The 20448-nt window shown below is 39.5% G+C and overlaps 1 protein-coding gene across 1 annotated transcript in view; it reads left to right on the forward strand.

Moving 5' to 3' along the window:
- LOC101737489 (DNA-binding protein D-ETS-6) overlaps nt 1-20194 on the forward strand; it is a 28767-nt gene extending 8573 nt beyond the window's left edge. The window contains exons 4-6 of the mRNA XM_021348461.3: nt 14443-14546; nt 14718-14864; nt 16862-20194. Coding sequence (XP_021204136.1) covers nt 14443-14546; nt 14718-14864; nt 16862-17023 — 413 coding nt within the window. The 3' untranslated portion in view covers nt 17024-20194. The remainder of the gene's footprint in view (nt 1-14442; nt 14547-14717; nt 14865-16861) is intronic.
- The last annotated feature ends 254 nt before the right edge of the window (nt 20195-20448 follow it).

The following is a 20448-nucleotide window of genomic DNA, read 5'->3' on the forward strand; positions in this document are numbered from 1 at the left end:
TATTTTAATTCCGTAATAAATAACCAACTGCTTACCACAGACATCTATCCTGTTGTTAGGGCGTAGAAGCGAAATACGAAGGAATTCCTTGTAAATTTGCATAGTCATATGTTATTATAAGACTTATGTTATATTAATATACTCGTAGTGAGCCAACACACGTTGCGTAATTGTAGTTTTCGTTTGTCATACCGCAAGAACAGTTAACATTCGGGTCACACGAGGAAAATAAGTTACAAACTAGTCGCGGCTCTACCCAGCGCGCTACACGGGGTGTTATCTACCGTATTGCACAGCTCTCCCGCGTGGTTCGCGCCGGCGCCGCAATCAGGTGCTTCACGCCACGTGCGGCTAAAATTAGATCGAATGACTAAACTAACTTTGGTGGCCGAACAATAATGTCAGTAGATGAATTACTGAATCAACTAAAATGAATCACACAGTTCCGGGTAAATATTGATTCACTTCCGCAGTAGACCGCGGCGTGGTCGCCAGATGAACGCAGTTCGATGATGATCGTTGTACCACTACAGCTCGGCCTGTACGTCTCTCATATTGCTTTAGGTGATCAGTTCCTCGAGCCCACTTAAACCACGTCGTGGATTCCCACATTAAGACAAAAGGTCGATGTCGCATGATGATCGCTTTGAGTCAGAAAGTGTTTTATCAGTTCGTTTCATAATCCATCGCTATGAGTAGTTGCATCTAATAAATTCAGTGGTTTTTATTTTAGAATCTAATTGTTTCTTCGTATTTAATTAGATAAAACATTTCCTGCCATTGGATTTGAATACTGGTAAAGACGACCCATTTGATACGAGTTTACCGACTCCTCGCCTATAGAACGTTAAGAACGCTAAAGCTACTGCCCTCTGATAGCTCTTCAACGTGAAAATCGAATGCTTGGGCCGAAAAGTATCAAATGGCTCTACTTCAGTGAGATCTACCTCACAGCCCCGACTCAAAGCGAGCGAACCTCCTGGCCCGAATAAAAGGCCACAGCCTCTCCCTATTCGACTTGCGAATCCTCGGAGGTAAACTCTTTATTAAATCAAATTCTCCTGCACACCTATATTTTACCAATTCATTCATTAATTCCTCTCTGAAGCGGCACAGCCCTTACACAGAGCTATACAATAGAGACAGTGACCTCGTGCCTGGAGAAGACCGACAGTGTTCAAGTTGTCCTGTCTGTGTGTTGCGATAACCGCTGAGGTACACTAGCTATTTCATTTACAACAAAAAAATCTCATTTACGAAAAAGTTTGAATTGTAAAATGACTAAGGTAGCTTAGCTGCCCGAAATAAAACCAAAGATTGACTAACTACAGTTCCGTTTCACAGTAATGAGTAATGATGATTTACGCAACGATGGCTCTCTGCGACGGACCTCGCGCCGCCGATCAATGTTGCAAATAATATTCTCAGTATAGGAGAAAGTTCGCCACTTTAACTAACGCAAGCCATTCTGAGGATTAGGAAGGTTGACTAATCTGTTTATATGTAGTAAGTCTATATTGAAACGCTAATTGGTTTATTTAATTTAAAAAAGTGAATTATTACCTATATAATTATTTGCAACATTACTAAGATACTATATTAATGGCTTAAGGAAGCTGATCAGCTAAAAAGCCCAAACTCTACAGCGAGATATTATATATTTTGTATACTAAAGGTTTGATTACCATACGGCAGCTATATATGTCTGAGAACGTTGCGCGACCTGACCTAAACTATAGTTCGTCAGGTATACTCGTATCGAGCAGTGCGACTCTCCCGATGTTCTAATCTCGCAGGAGGGTATAATTTTTAAATGAAATACGTACTTTAACTCATTTACGATTAGGGAATAACATCGTTTGATTAAAAATAAACCTTAAAAAAATCTGATTTGCGTAAGTTCGCACTGGGGGACCACTGCCTTGCCTGTTCCGGCGACGTCGTCCATTGTACTACACACGCACACTTGAGCTCTTTCACTCGTCAATTCAATTAATACAAATAAAAACCAGAGCCGATACTACGGGGCACGGCCAGCAACAGTATGCTGCAAACCCTACATACAATACACTTTAAGCGCGGTTAGAGTTGTCGTCATTCTAATCAAGAACTTCAGAGCTGCAGGTAGGGCACTAATGTAAGTCCGTGTTTGTTTACACGGCAGAGGCGGATTATCCGTAGGGCAAACTAGGCACGTGCATAGGGGCGTGTAGTTACAAGAGGCACGCGAGCTCAGAATTTTAAATAAATAAAGAAAATAACATATCGACGATTAAGAACTAAATGCTGATCTGTAATCTAAATCTATGATAGATTATATTGCACAAGCATCGATATACTCGTATTATGCAATATTGCGGGTTAGTTTGTATTTCATTCGCGCATTAGCGTAAGTACCCCTTGTACTTATCCTGGTCTATTAAAGTCTAGGGTTTGATGATACAACGTCATCGTAATTGCAAAAACAACTAGTTAAAATTTATAGTATTATGATGGCCATTTATGGCCGGTACAGGGGCGCCGATAAAGTGATTGCCTAGGGCGCTCTGGACCTTTAATCCGCCACTGATACACGGCATCAATTGCGTTCCGTCAATACTGAGGACCCTGAGTGACTGTCCCTGATTCATGGGTCTTTTTGATGGTAAGTAACGTTCGGATATCTCTTGGATACCATTTGACGTTGTTGAAGAGAGCTGAACGCACTGAACACCTTGCTGCGTCCGCGCTCGCCGCGACGGGAACTTGTCACAACGGCCGGACCTTTGTTAGCCTGTTAAATGGCGATTTCGTATTTGTGCAAATAAAAACTATTGCAGCCTTGAGTTATTTATTACGTGATTAAGTTAACAAAGAAAACCAAAATGAAGTTGGAAAAAAACAATATCTGATTTAAAGTTAAATTACGTTCCTAAATTCAACACAACGATCTTCACAAAACGACAATTTCAAATAAAATTGACATCAAATTTATTTAATACACTTAAATATAGCTTGTGTACCGGATTTGTGACTTGTTATTGGTGGAGCCGCAGTCTGCACTCGCAGCTCGACCCTCCCACGACGCTCTGCACACGGGCCGTCAGCCCATCAGCCAAGTATGATGAAGTATTCGCTATATGTGTGGAACAAGGACGGCGCTTGTTGCACCTTGGCATTTGCAGTCTTACGTCGAAAACCTTATTTACATCTTAACTTAACGATTTATGGGATTTCCCGCCACTGCAACATACTCTGACCAAATGAAGCGCAAAAGAAACAAATTTTAAGGCTAAGACTAACACTTCTGGCAATTGAAGGTTCCAAAAATATTAAACGGTATCCTATGCTTATAAATTATTGGAAAAACGTATACAAAAGATGATTAAATAATCGAATATTTTTTTGCCTTCGAAAGCATACTGCTTGCGTACCTGATTGTATAATGTCAACTTTGCTCGCCGAGACTACATACGTATTGCCGAGGCGGCCGCTACTAAATAATTAATAGATAGATTATAACGTTCGCCAGGGTAGTCATACATTGTAAGACCGTTTTTAATTTAACCGTAAATCCATTACGATAGTAAACTTGTAATGATTAATTCATAAAATGTTTTTTGTTGTTATTTCTCACAGTTTTCCGAGAAGCATGATTCGTTCTAGTCTCGCCTCCCCGGCGCCATTAAATTAATTGACTTCAATTTAATAAGAACAAACGTGCCATTTTCGGTTACACACGACTCTAAGTCACGCCCGCCTTGTTATTATTATAACTAGGATAGCTATTATGACTATCCTATTAGTTATTATTGGGCTATGGATAGTTAACACAACTATCCTATTATTCCAGTGTTATTGTGTAGAGGTGGGTGGCAGCGCTCCGCGAGCCCGTGTGGATCCGGTCACGCCTTTTGTCTTAGTGTTGTATTGCCACCGGTGGTCAGTCCGATATTATTTAATTACCGAAGCCCACAGATAGGTTCTTTTTTATTGCCTTGTATATAGACGTATGTACGGCTTATCTGATGGTAAGTGGCTACCGTCGCTCATGGGCGTCAGCAATGCCAGGGACAGAGCCAAGCCGCTGCCTACCATTAAGTACTCTCCACAAGTCTCGTTTGAAGAAAGACGTCATAGCGCTCGGGAAGCAACGTGCAGGGGAGCTCATTCTAAAGCCGGATGGTTCATGGCAGAAAAGATCTTTGGAAACGCACTGTCGATGAACACAGCGGTTCCAGATGATATGGATGAACTCTGCTCCGACGGCGGGAGGTGCGATGAAAAAAAGGAGATGGGAGGATCATCTCGAATCGATCAACACAAGATGACACCGCCGCCTCGCACAAAACAGTTAGGAATACCAGAGGCCGCGGCGGCACTTTATATGCATATTTATTAACTGTACAGTTTGTTATTTTAGTTCACTTACATTACTCCTCCATCATTAAAGTCTTTTTTAATGGCCATTGAAGGCAGACAAGTATACGACCCACCTGACGATGACTCGCTATCGTCTCTCAAGAAAAAGAGCAATGGCAGGGGGCATAACGACTCACCAATACCGAATGCTTCCAATATTTTTCTGAAACAGGCGTTGTGGTATTGAACCCTACCACCTACCAACACACCACTCGATACTTCCACACCTATCAACGTCACTAAGGGTTTGAAGTTAGTTCATGGAATTATCAAGGCTTAAATTAAACAAGAAACTCAGAGAATGGATATAGCTTGTGTGGCCTGTTTTGAAAATCGCAATATCTAAAATAAACTCATAATAAAAGAAAAATAACATTTCTGAGGTTAATATTATGTAATTTGGAGCGAAGGGGTCACAGCCTCGAGTAGCGGGTTTGTTATTGGCTTTAAATGGAAATGAGGCGTTACGGGGAGAGGGAACATTCTGAGGGAAGCATTTGTTTTGTTTTTATACGTTTTTTAGTCACTTTACAACATTTTATTGCTAGTCTTAAATTGTGTTTCCGAAAAACATATAGGTAAGCTTAACATAGCATTCGAGTTAAACAACAATTTTGTTTGATTTAAAAAAAAACCTGTAACAATTAAAAAAAATGCTTTGCACCTCTTGAGGTTTTGGAAAACTTTTTCAACATACCTATATCAAAATTGTCAGAATTGGAGCGAAACCTAAAAGAAAAAATACTTAATCAGTATTTGACTCTACAAAATATTTAAATGTGTATATTATAAAATATACATTCGAACTTAGCTCTCATTGATTCATTTCGATACTAAGTAATAAAACTAAATGTTATTCAAGGTTGTTCGGAGAGGCAGTTGTCCCGTACAACACACTACAAAACATTAACTTAAAAACCTAAGCGTTATTTTATCATTTGCACGTCAGATGAGTCGTAATGTAGGTACATCTAGTTTATACGATAGTCGCTGTGAACCTGTGTCCGCGGGACCGGATTCCTCTGCTTTCACATTCCGTGGGTACCCTGACGCCTGCTGAATCACAGCGCAGGAATGTGGCACGCACGCCGCGTGGCCGCGAGTCCGCGTGGGGAACATGCCATCTCAGAGTCGCAGTTCAGCGTGCGCGCACAGAGATCTATACGATATCTGTTATTATCGTTCAGTACTTAGTGCGGTGCCCAGGATCACCATCAAGTCACTGCATTCGGATTTATGGACACACTAATCGTATCTTTATAAATGTTATTTGGGTTTTAAACTGTTTCTAATACCAATAACACAGGAGATAAACTTGTAGTTGTCTGGAGCCCTTAAAAATGAAACGTCTGCAGCTTTTCTCCCCTACATAATGGCTGGTAGCCAAAAAGGATATCCCAGCTACGCTCGGACTGCTGACATAAGCTCACCGGCTCAACCTGAATAATTGATAACACTAGCCAAAGCAAGAGCAGTGCCTTGCTGAATCTACCACCGGATCAGAATCACAACACACTGAAAAGATCCGGCCAGACACTCAGTGGGTGTTTACAGCTGAGCATCAGCGTCTAAAAAATCCAATAGACTATTGCTTGACAAATAACAGTTAGCTTTTGTACAGAAACGCGATCCGTTACCGGACAAAGAAACAGTCGCCAGTAAATTTGGATACCCGTGGTGATACCCGCGGGTCGCGGACTAGTAGCTTAAGCCTTCAGGTCAGTTGTTACCGAATCGGGGCAAGTGCGTATCGGTTAGTCTCGAGGAAAGCTTTTTCTCGCTTCAGTGAAAACGGGGCTAACCAATACCTTATGTATTTAATATTTTTTTTTTTTTGTTTTTTTTTATTGCCCTTGTAGGCAGACGAGCATACGGCCCACCTGATGGTGAGTGGTTACCGTTGCTCATGGACTTCAGCAATGCCAGGGGCAGAGCCAAGCCGCTGCCTACCGAGCTACACACTATTATATAATACATATTGTAATGGTCCGCTTGTACCCACTAGTGGCCCGGCCAGCGGAGCTAAGCCGAGCTATGTGTTTTTTCAGAACTGTGTTATGTGCCGCACATGTTTTATATTTATAGATTCTGACTTCAACCGAGAATTCGCACCCCGCGTTGGAGCTACCAATCAATTCGACCGGACATAAATATAGCATAAAATAAAAGAGAGGCTGTCAAACGCCTCTCTTTTATTTTATGCTTAGACGGTGAAACGAACTCACGGCCCACCTGGTGTTAAGTGGCTCCCGAGGCCCATAGACATTAACAACGTAAATGCTGCCACCCACGTTGAACCATGAGTTGTAAATCCCAGTTCTATAGTATAATGGCTGCCCCACCCTTCGAACGGAAAGTATCGCTCTTTCTCAGCAGAAATATGTCGGTGGGATGATAGTTCCTACCCGCACGGGCTCACATGGCGCTCTAACACTAGTCATTTATATTTTTTAGCCGTTTGATTTTTATTAAGCTGTGTTAGGTATTCTTTCATTGTGAAAGTTGTTAAGAGAGCTAAGTTCAAATTCAGTAGGTATACGGACGCCGTCGCATCGCTCGACACAAATGTACGGAGCGTCTTTATCCTTTAGTATTTTCGTCTTTGGGTCTTTATTGAACTTTGAATGCCACAGCAGATAATATATACGAGTATGTCTAATATAATGATATTTCTGTATCCCAATGAAGCACTTACAATATGACTCATCTATTTTTCTTAAGTAATGGATACTTTATGAATTCTACTAGCTAGTTTGTTTGACCTCATAATTCAGTATGTGTATATTTGAGACGTGCCTGACTGTAAGTGGGCGCGGTGTTAGGAAGCCCCGCCTAAACAGGGCTCCACCTCTTGCGAACACAGCGGGAAAACGATTGTTCCAAGTAATAAACTGAAGCGTTAACATCTATAGAGTGTAGAAGTTTTTTTTTTTTTTATTGCTTAGATGGTTGGACGAGCTCACAGCCCACCTGGTGTTAAGTGGTTACTGGAGCCCATAGACATCTACAACGTAAATGCGCCACCCATCTCGAGATATAAGTTCTAAGGTCTCGGTATAGTTACAACGGCTACCCCACCCTTCGAACCGAAACGCATTACTGCTTCACGGCGGAAACAGGCGGGGTGGTGGTACCTACCCGTGCGGACTCACAAGAGGTCCTACCACCAGTTTAGCAGATATTGAAAAAAATGTAATAAAGATTATTGTACCACAGTCTATAAACGTGTCAGCTTAACAGTGGGCCGGCCGTTACCGCGTTTGGCCATACCTGGAATACACGGAAACCACACGTGGAAACATACCACAGTATTCTTTTCGAAGGCCCACACTGTTCGAATATTTCTGATTCATTCTTTTAATGATGAAAATTATGTTTCAAGCCAGTCTCCGCCGGTTGTTCTGGTAGCTTTAATTCCATAAAGTAAATCCCCGGGTTAATTGAAGATTCTTTTGATTGATTGTAACTCTGGTGAACAGATACGAAGGTATTCATTCAATAATCCATTCATTGATTAGATTTATTTAATCATCGTACCATTGTACGCAGCATACCTAATTGTTAAGTGTAACGCTCCTAACTAAACCTTATTAATAAAAAAATACGATAAGTAGTTGTGAAACTATAAAGGAACAAGATATTGTACTAATAACGTATTTATCAATGAGAACACTTTAGAAGCGATCATCGTTTGTCGTACAATCGCTCGATCTTACAACTTGCACCACACTTAATACTTCTAAGAACAGTCTGCGGTTGCGATACAACAACATGACCTGCCCTCGATCTCACATCCTTCTAATAAATACCAGCCGTTCATGTTTTGTATAATTTTACGTTCTTATAAACATTTTAGTATTAATTAAGTTAATAATTACCACGCAAAAATAAATTACGCGTTTCTGTGAACAGACTTTAACCAACGAACTGAAAATGATCAGAAAAACATACCTACTGCTTACGGTTTTCTTTATGTATAAATCATCACAATTTTGGCTGCGGAAAATAAATTGTTAGAAGAAACACTACGTCCCGACTGTATTAAGCAATTACTAAAAAGTGAAAAACAGGCCACATAACGGCCCTGCTGGCGCATCGTTCCGTTTTAATCCTTTTCCACATATGTACATACAAAATGTAAATGTTAATAAACACATGGAAAGGAATTCAATACCAATCATCAGTCACAATATTCTTACATAAAACTACAGGAATGTGCCATTAATTTGTATATCGCGCACGTCGCCACGACGCGTCGCTGAGGATCCGAAACTCCCAAACTCTCCCTCAAAACAGTATTTAAAAATTAGAGACTGGTTAGTGTAAACAGAACACAGGTGTTTATAGCACAAGTAGATGTAGGACACGTAATATATTGTGCTCACGAACGACTATGATCATAAAGTCACGATCTAAAATAATACTAAATTTGCACGACTATTGTGCTACAGAAATAAGTAACGTCTTTTGGGGACTAGCAACACTCGGTACCATCTTTTTTTATTTTTTTTATTGCTTAGATGGTTGGAAGAGCTCACGGCCCATAGACCCCTACAACGTAAATACCGCCATCCACCTTGAGACATAAGTTGTCAGGTCTCACTTTTAATGGTACAACGGCTGCCCCGCCCTTCAAAACGAAACGCATTACTGCTTCACGGCAGAAATAGGCAGGGTGGTGGCATCTACCCGGGCGGACTCACATGACGTCCTAAAGTTACATCGACAGAAGGAGCTCGAGGTGGTCGACGTCGCACACTTGTATAATACGCATCCTCTAGTCAGTAGGTGAACTGTTGTCATACAAGCCAGCAGACTACAACGCGATCAATCTTCTAAATATTCACAAACATTGCAACTTTACAACTCATTTCTAGTTCAACGCCTTGTTGTCGACATGTTCTTTTATAAACGAGATTAGAAAAATCCTCAACTGGAATCTGCAACAGGCGACGTCCTCGCAAGATGCCTAACGTCACTGATGTGCCAGCGCTGGTCACTGACCGTCTCATTTTGTATTCGACAGCAATAGAATGCGATCACAAGTTGCGATACAATCAGCACCAACTGTACAATGCCATGTTACACTAAGATATCCTGGGCGAGTCGAGGGTGGCGCCCCACGCTGGGCGGGCGGCGGCGGCGGCGGCAGGAGAGCGCTCTATATTGGCCTCACACCACGGGACACTACTGCATTATGCATGCGATGCTATCTACCGCATACATTATGGATCGAGTTCGTTTATTAAAAAAATCGTTTGCAACTTATTAAACAGCGTAATAAACTCTACCCTTTCAAGCTTTGCTTCGGATTAGGGGCGGCTTACTTAGATGAGAAACTACGCTTCATCTCAACGTGACCGGTGCCGCGGTGGCGATGTAGTGTCTATAACAATATATGGTATCTGCAACGAAGGCTTCTCTAAAGACGTCTCCTAAATCTCACAATAATCAAAAGGCAGTTCTGGTACGCGCGAACTCATGTTAATGTCAACATGTTGCTAATATTATAGCCAACGTGACCACTTCTGAACATATTTCACATTAGGTACACTACGACTTTCGGTAAAACTGAAAATTAATTTCGTATTTTTAAGTATAGTATATACATAGGTACTTAGTTTCGAACTCGTAATCTGTTCGTTGAGACGCTCGATCCCGCCGGGTCATGGACGCGTTAAATTGTTATAGTTACATGTGAGGCTAAGCCCGACTCTTCACCCCGGCATGTAGAGGCGAGGGTAAGGCATCAAGGGGTGGATTACCGCGGCCGACACGCCGCCCCGAACACTGGCTTTACGCTTAATTAAATCAACTGTGATTTACTTGTCTTGCGAGTCCAAGCTACTTCGATTATAAGGTAGACAGGGAATATTTTAATACAGTGCGCATTTAGCTCGGTAATCCTTCGTGCCTTTCATGTTAGATGTCGCCGGTTCAAATGGCTTTTCTGAAACAGTGTATCCTTATTATACAATGTCATATACGCTCATTTATCTGCTATGACATCTAAGTATATATTTTTTTTGTTTTAGCATTTTTTAACTATAAAATTGTTTGGCTTACTTTAAAATAATTTAGCCCCATACAAGCGGCTTGTCAGTGTCCTGTCATTAGCGGTGTTTGCGAGCGACGATAAACTTACTAAAGATCAAGTGGGTCAAGGTTTGTCAGACATCGGAGGTATTATAAACGTTACCAGTAGGCCAATGCGTTATTGACAGTGTAAATATGTAATAAAAATGTAACCCTTATTATCACTATCACTACATAGTATAAAACAAAGTCGCTTTCTCTGTCCCTATATCTGTCCCTATGTATGCTTAAATCTTTAAAACTATGCAACGGATTTTGATGCGGTTTTTTTTAATAGATAGAGTGATTGAAGAGGAAGGTTATATGTTTAAAGACATCCATTAAATAGTGGAGAAATCAATAATAAATTACAATTTCCGAAGCGAAGCGAGGGCGGGTCGCTAGTTTTTAATAAATTAAACACTCTCTAATGATATATTATTATATAGAGCACAAAATCTTAAGGATTTCAGTTGAGTCCGGACGAGAGGGTAGTGGGAGGGGGTAGGTTGTAGGGGGGTAGATGGTAGGGGGTCGCAATGGTGTGTCGCAGCACTCGTCCTCACTCGTCCGCTTCCGGTGTCGCATCCGGCCGCACATCCGGATTACTCACGACTCAGATTCTGTGCTTTTGAAATCGGTCTTCATTGTAACTAATAAACTTGAGCAGTTAAATTTTTTAATTATAAACTCTAACAGTAACCTTTACATGTACGCGCTGAATATTTATACTTCGATAGTTTAATCGACTTTCCCAAGTACCTACTGTAATTAATAGAAACGTCTTAATGAGTGAAGCTTAGGCGACAGTGAATCATAAAATTATTTTAAACACATTCAAAATGTAACGTAACATTGTTGTTGTCACGTACGTGTAGTTCCGGCACATATAACGCAGGAGAAATTCATAACTTCGGGTCGTGTGATGTGATGTGTAAAGTTTATTTATGATTACCTATTAGTGTTCGCCCAGTCATCGACATTCGATCACAATCACTGACGTCTCTAGGTTTATTATTTTATCATTCATTTGTTTCGTGATTAAAACTCGGAAGAAATAATCTAAATATTTCCAATTATTTTATTCGCAACTCACAACCGCATTACATTGGTTTTCACGAGTCGTAGACTTAAACGTGAAATGATAATTACAGACGTGAGTTGCCGCCGTAAAAGTAGTTTTCCTGACGCCATCAATACCCATCAAACAAAACAATCGTCTCATAAGCATTTGACATTCACACGATCTCCTTTTTCTTATTTATTTATTTATTTATTTAATAAGTTGCACCAACAAAGTGATCATCAATACAAAACATTGACAAATTGACAAAAGTTCATGGCAGATGTCACCTCAATTATAGGTGCAATCGACATTGCATTAACATCAAAAATAAAAATAAAATATACAGCTAAGAATTGGATACATTTCATTCATTGCTTAAGATTAATTTAATTGGGAGATGATCCGCGACAGATTTTTCCTGTAAGTAGTGAGACAATTTGAAAAAACATCTATTTCACTTAAAATAAGTTCAGCGCAATCGGATTATCTTGAGTAGAAATTGTGATACTTAACTGTTTTGTGTTTGTCTACCTGTATACAAGACTATTAATGGACTTCTGCTTTTATGTTAAGACATTTCAATAAAAAGGTTTCTAAAATTCATACAATTTTATAATTACCAATATAGTTGAGTGACGTGAAACAAATCCATTCAAATATATTTAAAAACAAAGGTAATGTTATTACAAAAAATTAAGTGAAGTGATTATTAAATTTACACCAAATAAATCAAAATGTGAGTTCGTTGCGGCAAAATGTGACATTAAAATATTGATGAGAATAGTCAAGAAATACATACGACATGGGTCTAATGATGCTAAGTGTGAAATAGCCCGGCGATGCTGTGGCTGGGCACGACGGAGCACAGACGCCTCCAGCACTTTTACCACGGTCAGACATTACCACCTTGTTTGCTATTTTATTACAAATATTCTATACAATAATGATTCATTTTTGTGTGTTCGTCCTACTGCTTAATGAGTCCTACCTTGAACATTTTCGTCATTTTTTTATACCTTACGTGGGTGGACGAGCTCACGGCCCACCTAGTGTTAAGTGGTTACCGGAGCCCATAGACATCTACAACGTAAATCACCCACCTTGAGATATTAGTTCTAAGGTCTCAAGTATAGTTACAACGGCTGCCCCGCCCTTCAAACCGAAAAGCATTACTGCTTCACGGCAGAAATAGGTAGGGTGGTGGTACCTACCCGAGCGGACTCACAAGAGGTACCACCAGTAAACTGGAATTAACATCGCAAAAGTGAAATAAATAGGGATTGAAACTTCTCATTCAAATTTGAGAGAGATAGCCGCCAAGCTTTCTATATTTCACGAGTAGTCCGTACCATTTTAAATAATCACTTGGATGTGAAACATGTTTTGCTTAAAGCACCTGAATTTTCTCCAAAAACTCAATCTCATAAGAATCGCTGAGAACATGCTAGAACGATTCGATTCCCACACAACATTCATGAAATACATTGTTACTGGCGGTGAGACGCGGGTTTACGAGTGTGACATGAAAACTAGTTAAAGTCTTCGAAGTGGCGCCTTTCAACTGAACCAAAACCGAAAAAACACGCCAGAGTCGATCAAAAATGAAAACTGAATGTTAAGTGTTTTTTTTACTATCGCGGTGCTGTGCACTCAAAATTCTTGTTGGAAGATCAAACGATAAATGAAGAATATTATTTGAGCGTAATGCGGCGTTTAAGACAGCAAATTCGACCAAAAAGGCCAGATTTGAAGAAAGAAAAGTCTTGGATATTGTAGCACGATAATACGCCTTTGCACAAGGCCATCATTGCGAATGAATTTTTGACCAAAAACTGAACAAATACCATGTAGTAACCACCTCATTCACCAGATATTGCTCCAGCCGAATTCTTTCTTTTCTTAAACTCAAATTAGCACTTCGCGGCTCTCGTTTTCATTCAAAAGAGATCTTATAGGAGAATTCGCAGCGGGAAGTGAACTCAATTCCGGAAAAATCGCTTAAAAAATGTTATGATGATAGGGTTATTCGTTGGCGTAGGTGTATATCGTTTTTAAAAGAGCTTACTTTTTGACAGAGCTGTATGATGTTTCCGGTACAAGAATTTTATTTCAATTTCATCACATGTACACCTAGTTATTAGATAATAACATTAAATAAAATTAAAAAACAAACATTTCTTTTTAACGCTATGAGTTTTATCAATGAATACTTCGGTTCATTTGAATCTTCCTTTTGCTTCGAGCGACATGTCTTTTGTTTGATTGATTAATTAAGGTTTATAAAAACGTTTTCTAGGCTATACAAAAAAGTACTAAATAAAGCACTCGAGGTTTCTAAGCTCAGCCAGCAGGGGTGGGTTTTGCTAGCAACCACCCGAGCGCCTCCAAAGGAGACCTAACAACTCAAGAGTAGCTGCTCCGCGAACAAATCTACTACCGGATCGGAATCGCGACCCGCTGAGAAGATCCGGCGAGAAACTCAACAGGCTGATGCTTAGGTTAGGTTGCATGTCGAACTCTTTGCCGAGTTCGATGTGTACGGTTACCGGGGTCCCTACTCCTAAAGGTGTCTAATGCAAAGCTTATTGGATCTGATGGATCTGTAAGGACGTGTCTAGGGCGTCGGCGGTGATTGGCTCCTGCGTGATCAGGATTCGGGGAGTAGTCAGCGACAACGATAAGGCGATTATCATGACGCCTCTCGCGTCAGTGAGAAAGTGGCTGATACTACCTACCTGCTTAAACGGCCGTGAAACATGGTTTAAAATTCCAATAAAAAACAGATTTCGATCTCATTTCTCAAAGCCGACAATGGCATCACGCTGTCGGCCGTCACGAGGCCAGTGCTGGTACAGTACATTGTGCAGGCAGCGTAAATGTAAAGAGCAGTTGAGTTTCAGATGGGTATGCGGCTCTGAGTGCACGCGCTGGAGGAGGACAGGTGCAGCTCTGGCAGTTCCTGCTGGAGGAGCTGGCTGCAGGAGCTCCTGGAATCTGTTGGGAGGTATCTTCTTTGTTAAATATCTTACTATGACTGGAGTACAAGAGAAGAGACATAAAACAATAAGAAGCATATTGCGTTGGAAATTCTTTATGTCATTCTCCTTCTTCAATTGCGCAGAACACCCGATAATTGTGGTATAATAATTAAGATGTCCAATATCTTGTCCTTCAGGGTCCCCCTGGTGATGGAGAGTTCCGCCTGTCGGATCCGGATGAGGTGGCCCGGCGCTGGGGCCGGCGCAAACAGAAACCCAACATGAACTACGACAAACTATCGCGAGCGCTGCGGTACTATTATGATAAGAACATCATGAGCAAGGTGAGCTGTCCTGTACCGCAGGGTACTGTAGCGCCTCCCTCGGACGCAGAGTCGCTTGCCTATTTCGATCTAAACGTTAAACTGCACTCATACACATGGTCGTTTTAAAATGTCTTCGGATACTAGTCGCCGATATATACTTATGTTTCTAATTGAAAACACTTAGGGTAAAGCCGAGATAGATGCCCCACTTTTTGAAATAGTCATGTAATTTTAAAAATATTAATTTTATACGAATAATTTCTATTAATGTAGTTAGCTCAGTCCTTTATGTTTAATTAGTATAATTTTTTTTTAACCTATCAAAAACAGATTTTGCAGAAATTCGTTTTTCGTAGAACCTTTTTTTGGAGGATAGATGCCTACCTGTATGGATAGTTGCCTCACCAAGAAAATACTGAGTAGGATAGATGCCTGCAGTGCAGGATAGATGCCTTTTATACCGTGTAAACGAAAAAACCAAACCAAATATTAAAAAGTTCTATTCCTAACAAAGCAATTGTGTCCAAGAAACATGGGTCATAATAATAAAAAATATTATTTTGTATTTTTAATGTTTATAATTTGAAGATAATTCTCATATCACACAAATGATCATAATTAAATTTTGAAAGCGTTTGTTTACTAAACTACAAATTTTTAAGTTTCAACATGCATTATCATATGTTTTTCTTAAATAAAATTTTACAAATATTTATTCAACAAAAATATAAATTCTTAATTGTTTATAAAATATTCACATTAAGTGTCAATGTGTACATTGCAAAATCATATTTTTTTATATTAAAATAACACAATAAAGATCTTTATTTTTTTGTCCAATTGAAGTTTAACTGGATAGTGCTTTTAATTTTCCACATCTTCTACATCATTTCTGAAAAACACGTTTCATGTAGCTAGTTCTGAAACATTAAACATTGAATCCAGTCAGATTGCGACTTCGTATTTTTATAGTTTTCAAAATATTCAATGCAGATATTTTTACGTGCGTTTTAGGTTTATCCCTTAGATTTCTTTAGGGGCCAATCTATAGTTTTATTTCCTTTCATTTTATAGTTAAGTGGATTGTCTTCATCTTCGTTGCTTGAACTGTAAATCATTTGTTTGTGTTTTATGTTTTCGTGGCATATTTCTGCTGTATTCTGAAATAGCAGAGTATGGAGGGATAGATTACCCCTAAAGGCACCTATACCCCAAAAAATCAGGGCAACTATCCTTTGTGATAAGGATAGATGCCCAAATTTTTTGTAAATAAATTATAAACATAATAGCATTTATTTACACCTAGATGCAGACTCAATAAACCAATATATTCACGTAGTAAAAAATATAATGGAATTTTACACTAATTATAAAGTTATACCACGCTAAATACTAACCTTTAAATCTTTGACGTGTTCGCGAAATTCCGCGCGGAGAAAATTACATGCACGAGGAAAACACTTCGTCACCACGCGATTGTCAAATGGTACATAAGGTATAGGGTGACTGTGGTTCTTACTTATTCAATTAATTTTTTGTCACGAGTGCGGGAAGTTAGGTTTTTAGAATATGAGGCATCTATCCCGCTGCGGCATCTATCCAGGTTTTACCCTAATAGAATAGGTCTGTTAAGGGCTTTACAATCTCTAGTTTCTGTGTAATTTCTACTAGTAGTAAAGTAAGTTGTAACTATACTGTGACCTTAGAACTTATATCTCAAGGTGGGTGGCGCATTTACGTTGTAGTTGTCTATGAGATCCAGTTACCACTTAACACCAGGTGGGCTGTGAGCTCGTCCACTCAGTAAAGCAACAACAAAAAAAATACATTATAGCTAATAGATAAAATTGATTGTAGAGAAACAGTAGTAAAATCTTTAGCGTTGTTAATCACTGAACTAAACATTTGTAGGAATGAACGGTAGCTAAAGTGGCTAAAATCTGCGAGCTCCTACAAGCCATGTATGCCGTCGTGGAATATATCCGTATTTATTTGTGTAAATTTCCCGGGCGCAGGTACACGGGAAGCGCTACGCGTACAGGTTCAGTTGGGCGGGTCTGACCGCGGCGTGCCAGGCGCAGGCTCCGGACGCGCCCCCCTACTGGCACTACCTCCCGCCCCCCGGACACCCCCCGCAACATGTCCACGGGAACATCCACAGCTCGCAGCAGACCTAGCAACATCACTCGACTTTTGTTCACCTCTATTTTGTAGTTGGAACAAGTTTTGTGTTACTCGCAAGTGATTCACTACAGTTTACAACCAGATTTAGCAAAAATGTGTTTCGTTGCTAATGCTTTGTTTTTGTAAGGCGATGTGCACACGTACTGTACTGTGTATTGGCAGCTAATCTCTGCAGACAGCTAGCTAAACGAAAACTGGAAGCACGGGTGCTTTGTGTTCACTGGATACACGTCAAGAACATATGATTAAATGGTTTCCCGAGAGTTAAAATTATTCGTTCAATGCAGAGGCTAAGTTTTATCTCTATTGATATCGGTTACGTGGTCGTAATCAATTTAATTTTCCATCCGAGAGCGCGTTCCCATTGAATCTCGTAGACATTACTGTTTTCGCTGTGATTATATTGGAATATCCGGAAGTCAAAGTCACTCCCGTATTATGAATAAACTGAAATCTACTCGAGAGTGGACGAGCGAAACCCAAATAATGTTACGAATCCGTTAATAAATAGGCATTATCACTGTACAAATTGATTTCATTCCATGTTTAGCGTTTTGGATCTATTTTTATATAATAATATGTTGCATGTTCAAAATTTGTGCGTAAAGAATATGAAGTATGAAGAAGAACATAAAGAAATAATTGTAAAAGTAAAGATAATTTTATGAGTCATGATCTAAATAAAAAGACGTCCGATGTATGTTACTTGTATTGAGCGATCAAATCCCGCAGGCCGGTGCCGATCTTATATAATACTGTACTTGTCACGTTGTACACGAACGACTTCCTCGATCAATAAATAACATCTTGTAATAAAATTCAAACTGACGCTTGTATAAAGAAATTTACGTGAGCTCCAAGTGTCGGACTGGCAGGGTGTTGCACAACGCCGGGATGAATGGCGACGTTTATTGTCGGAGGACAAGACAAGTAGTAGTAGAAGTAAAAAAATCTAATAACCCGCAAAATATGTGTAACTATTGGTGTTGTAGGGCACACGGCCCACGTCACTCCCCGGCAATCACGCGCTCCGATTCGATCGGTGGAAAGACCGACACTTAGGCAGGCCGCGGATTTGTAGGCAGCGGCTTGGCTCTGCCGCTGGCATTGCTGACCTCGGTAACCACTCAGGTGGACCGTCTGCTCGTCTGCCTATACGGTAAAAAGTAATATAAAATATTACGTACAATAGAGGCACTTATGTGGTGATGGGGGACCTGTTGAGATGTAGCTTCTGTAACCAGTTAACGCTAGGTGCGCTGCGAGCTTGATCACACGTCTGTTAAACGCAAATTCATTAAGGCTCCATTCAAGGCTCAATTTACGACAAGGCAACTATCAAGCAGGACAACTCACGGCCCATCGCCTTAAATGCATACCAGACGGATTGCCCGCCCCAGAGTCAAGGGAGGCCCATTAGATTGTAAGATATAAGATTCGTAGTTAGTTATCCTACCCTTTTAATTGGAAAACTCGAATGCTTCCGTCGGAAATGAGTAGACCAGTGAAATGAAGATACCTAATGTTTGTGCCACTATATTAATAAATGATCTTAACCGACTCTTAGTAATAAGTTTTCACAAGTACCGGTGATCGTACAACTGTTATGCAAGTTTAACTTGAACATATTATTCAGTTTATATTAATGTTTGTTTTGTTATCCGTTGCGACTTTATTTTATACAAAAAATCTTTTTAATTACCTACATTTATTTTTAAGTAAAGCTATTTTTAAAGGTTTCCATTGTGAATGTTGTATCATAGGTTAGCAATAATTACAATTATTATAGGTCTGCAATGTCCCGTTACAATAAATAATATACTTAGATAATAATGTAGAGATACTTAGCTCTGAATCTCATGGCTTTATGTAATAGTGGCATCGACGTATCGATATACGATCGAGAAGTATTGTGGATCAGTTTTCTTGTTTGTTAAAATCTGACAAGGCTAAGTTTCAGACATATATCACTTGCAAATAATGGGATAGATGATTAAATGTACTTTTTGTGAAGCAATTACATACGCAATAACTAGCAAAACTGTCAGTATTCATCTTGAGGTACCTTAGTATGCTTACATATTATACATTTATATTTACATTTTACATTTTACGGTTTCACTTTTGATTTTGTTGCTAATTAAAAAAAAAAAACATTTCACGTTTTGAACACCAATAAAGTTATATTGGAAAGAAACGACAATCATAAAAAGGTAATTATGTAAATTGATCATAAGGATATGAAAGTTAATAAATGAGTGTGCAGTGAGGGCGCCCTCTACGTAGCAGCCTAACGTGGAAAATAATACGTTCCGTGCAGGAATGTGGACCCTCTCATTACATAATAATATTTTAGAATCACTAAATTTAATGTCAAATGAAACTGCAGAACACATCTAGTTATTCAATAAAGTTAACATCAAATTAAAACATAAGTATGTTTTCAATCTTGAAAATCCTATACCCGGTTTTAATGAGGAAGAAATAGACAAGGGCAATGAATACTATGTACTATACCATACCAATATTCCAACATGTGCCACCACACCCCGTAGTCGTTTGCTGGAAACATTGAAAACTACTCACTCAATAAGTTAAATGTTTATATAAGTACGTATGTGTGTAGAATATTGAAATGTGGAGAGTATTAGGCGGTAGGCAGCGGCTTAGCTCTGCCTCTAGCATTGCTAACGTCCATGAAAGACGCTAACCACTCACCATCAGGTGGGCCGTACGCTCGTCCGCCAACACGAACAATAAAAAAAAACTTCAATTTACTTAGCTACGATTATTATTGATGTAATTAAAAGTTTGTAAGTCACTTCAGTCTTGTGTTCCTATGATATGTAAAAATAACTCCTAAGTACTTAGGTCTAGGTATATATTTTGTTGTAATAAATAATATTCTGTCATCAAACTAGGACCGTAAATAATACTGTTACAATTCACTGTAGTAAATAGGTACTCATTAGAATTTCTATCTCGGACTTGATCCAATATTTTCTGTACGATTAATAAAATGGTAAAGTGTTATCGAGTTTGCTGTTGTCTGTAATATAGTTTAAATTAACGTATAATTTGCTTTAAGAACAATTGTTTTGTTGTTGACTGTATGTACGGCATAGTGTTGATTCTGGCATCCTAATAAAGTTCCTTTGTTCTTACACGATGTGTCACTACCTATGTATGTAGATACTGGTGCTCCTCCCTCCACCATGCTGCTGCACTGCTACTCATTCGCCGCGGAAGTCGTTAAGTTCAAATTCTAAGTAATTGAATGCTTAAAAATTATGTACAAAATAAACAGTTGTATGCTGCGAGATATAAAGGCATACAGTGACGAACTGTGATGGTCTAGGAGTTGTAGCTTTTTTGAACGATCTTCAGTGAATGTAGGTACTCTATTAGGCACACTCTA

This window comes from Bombyx mori, chromosome 12 (assembly GCF_030269925.1).
Source record: "Bombyx mori chromosome 12, ASM3026992v2".
Taxonomy (NCBI): Eukaryota; Metazoa; Arthropoda; class Insecta; order Lepidoptera; family Bombycidae; genus Bombyx; species Bombyx mori.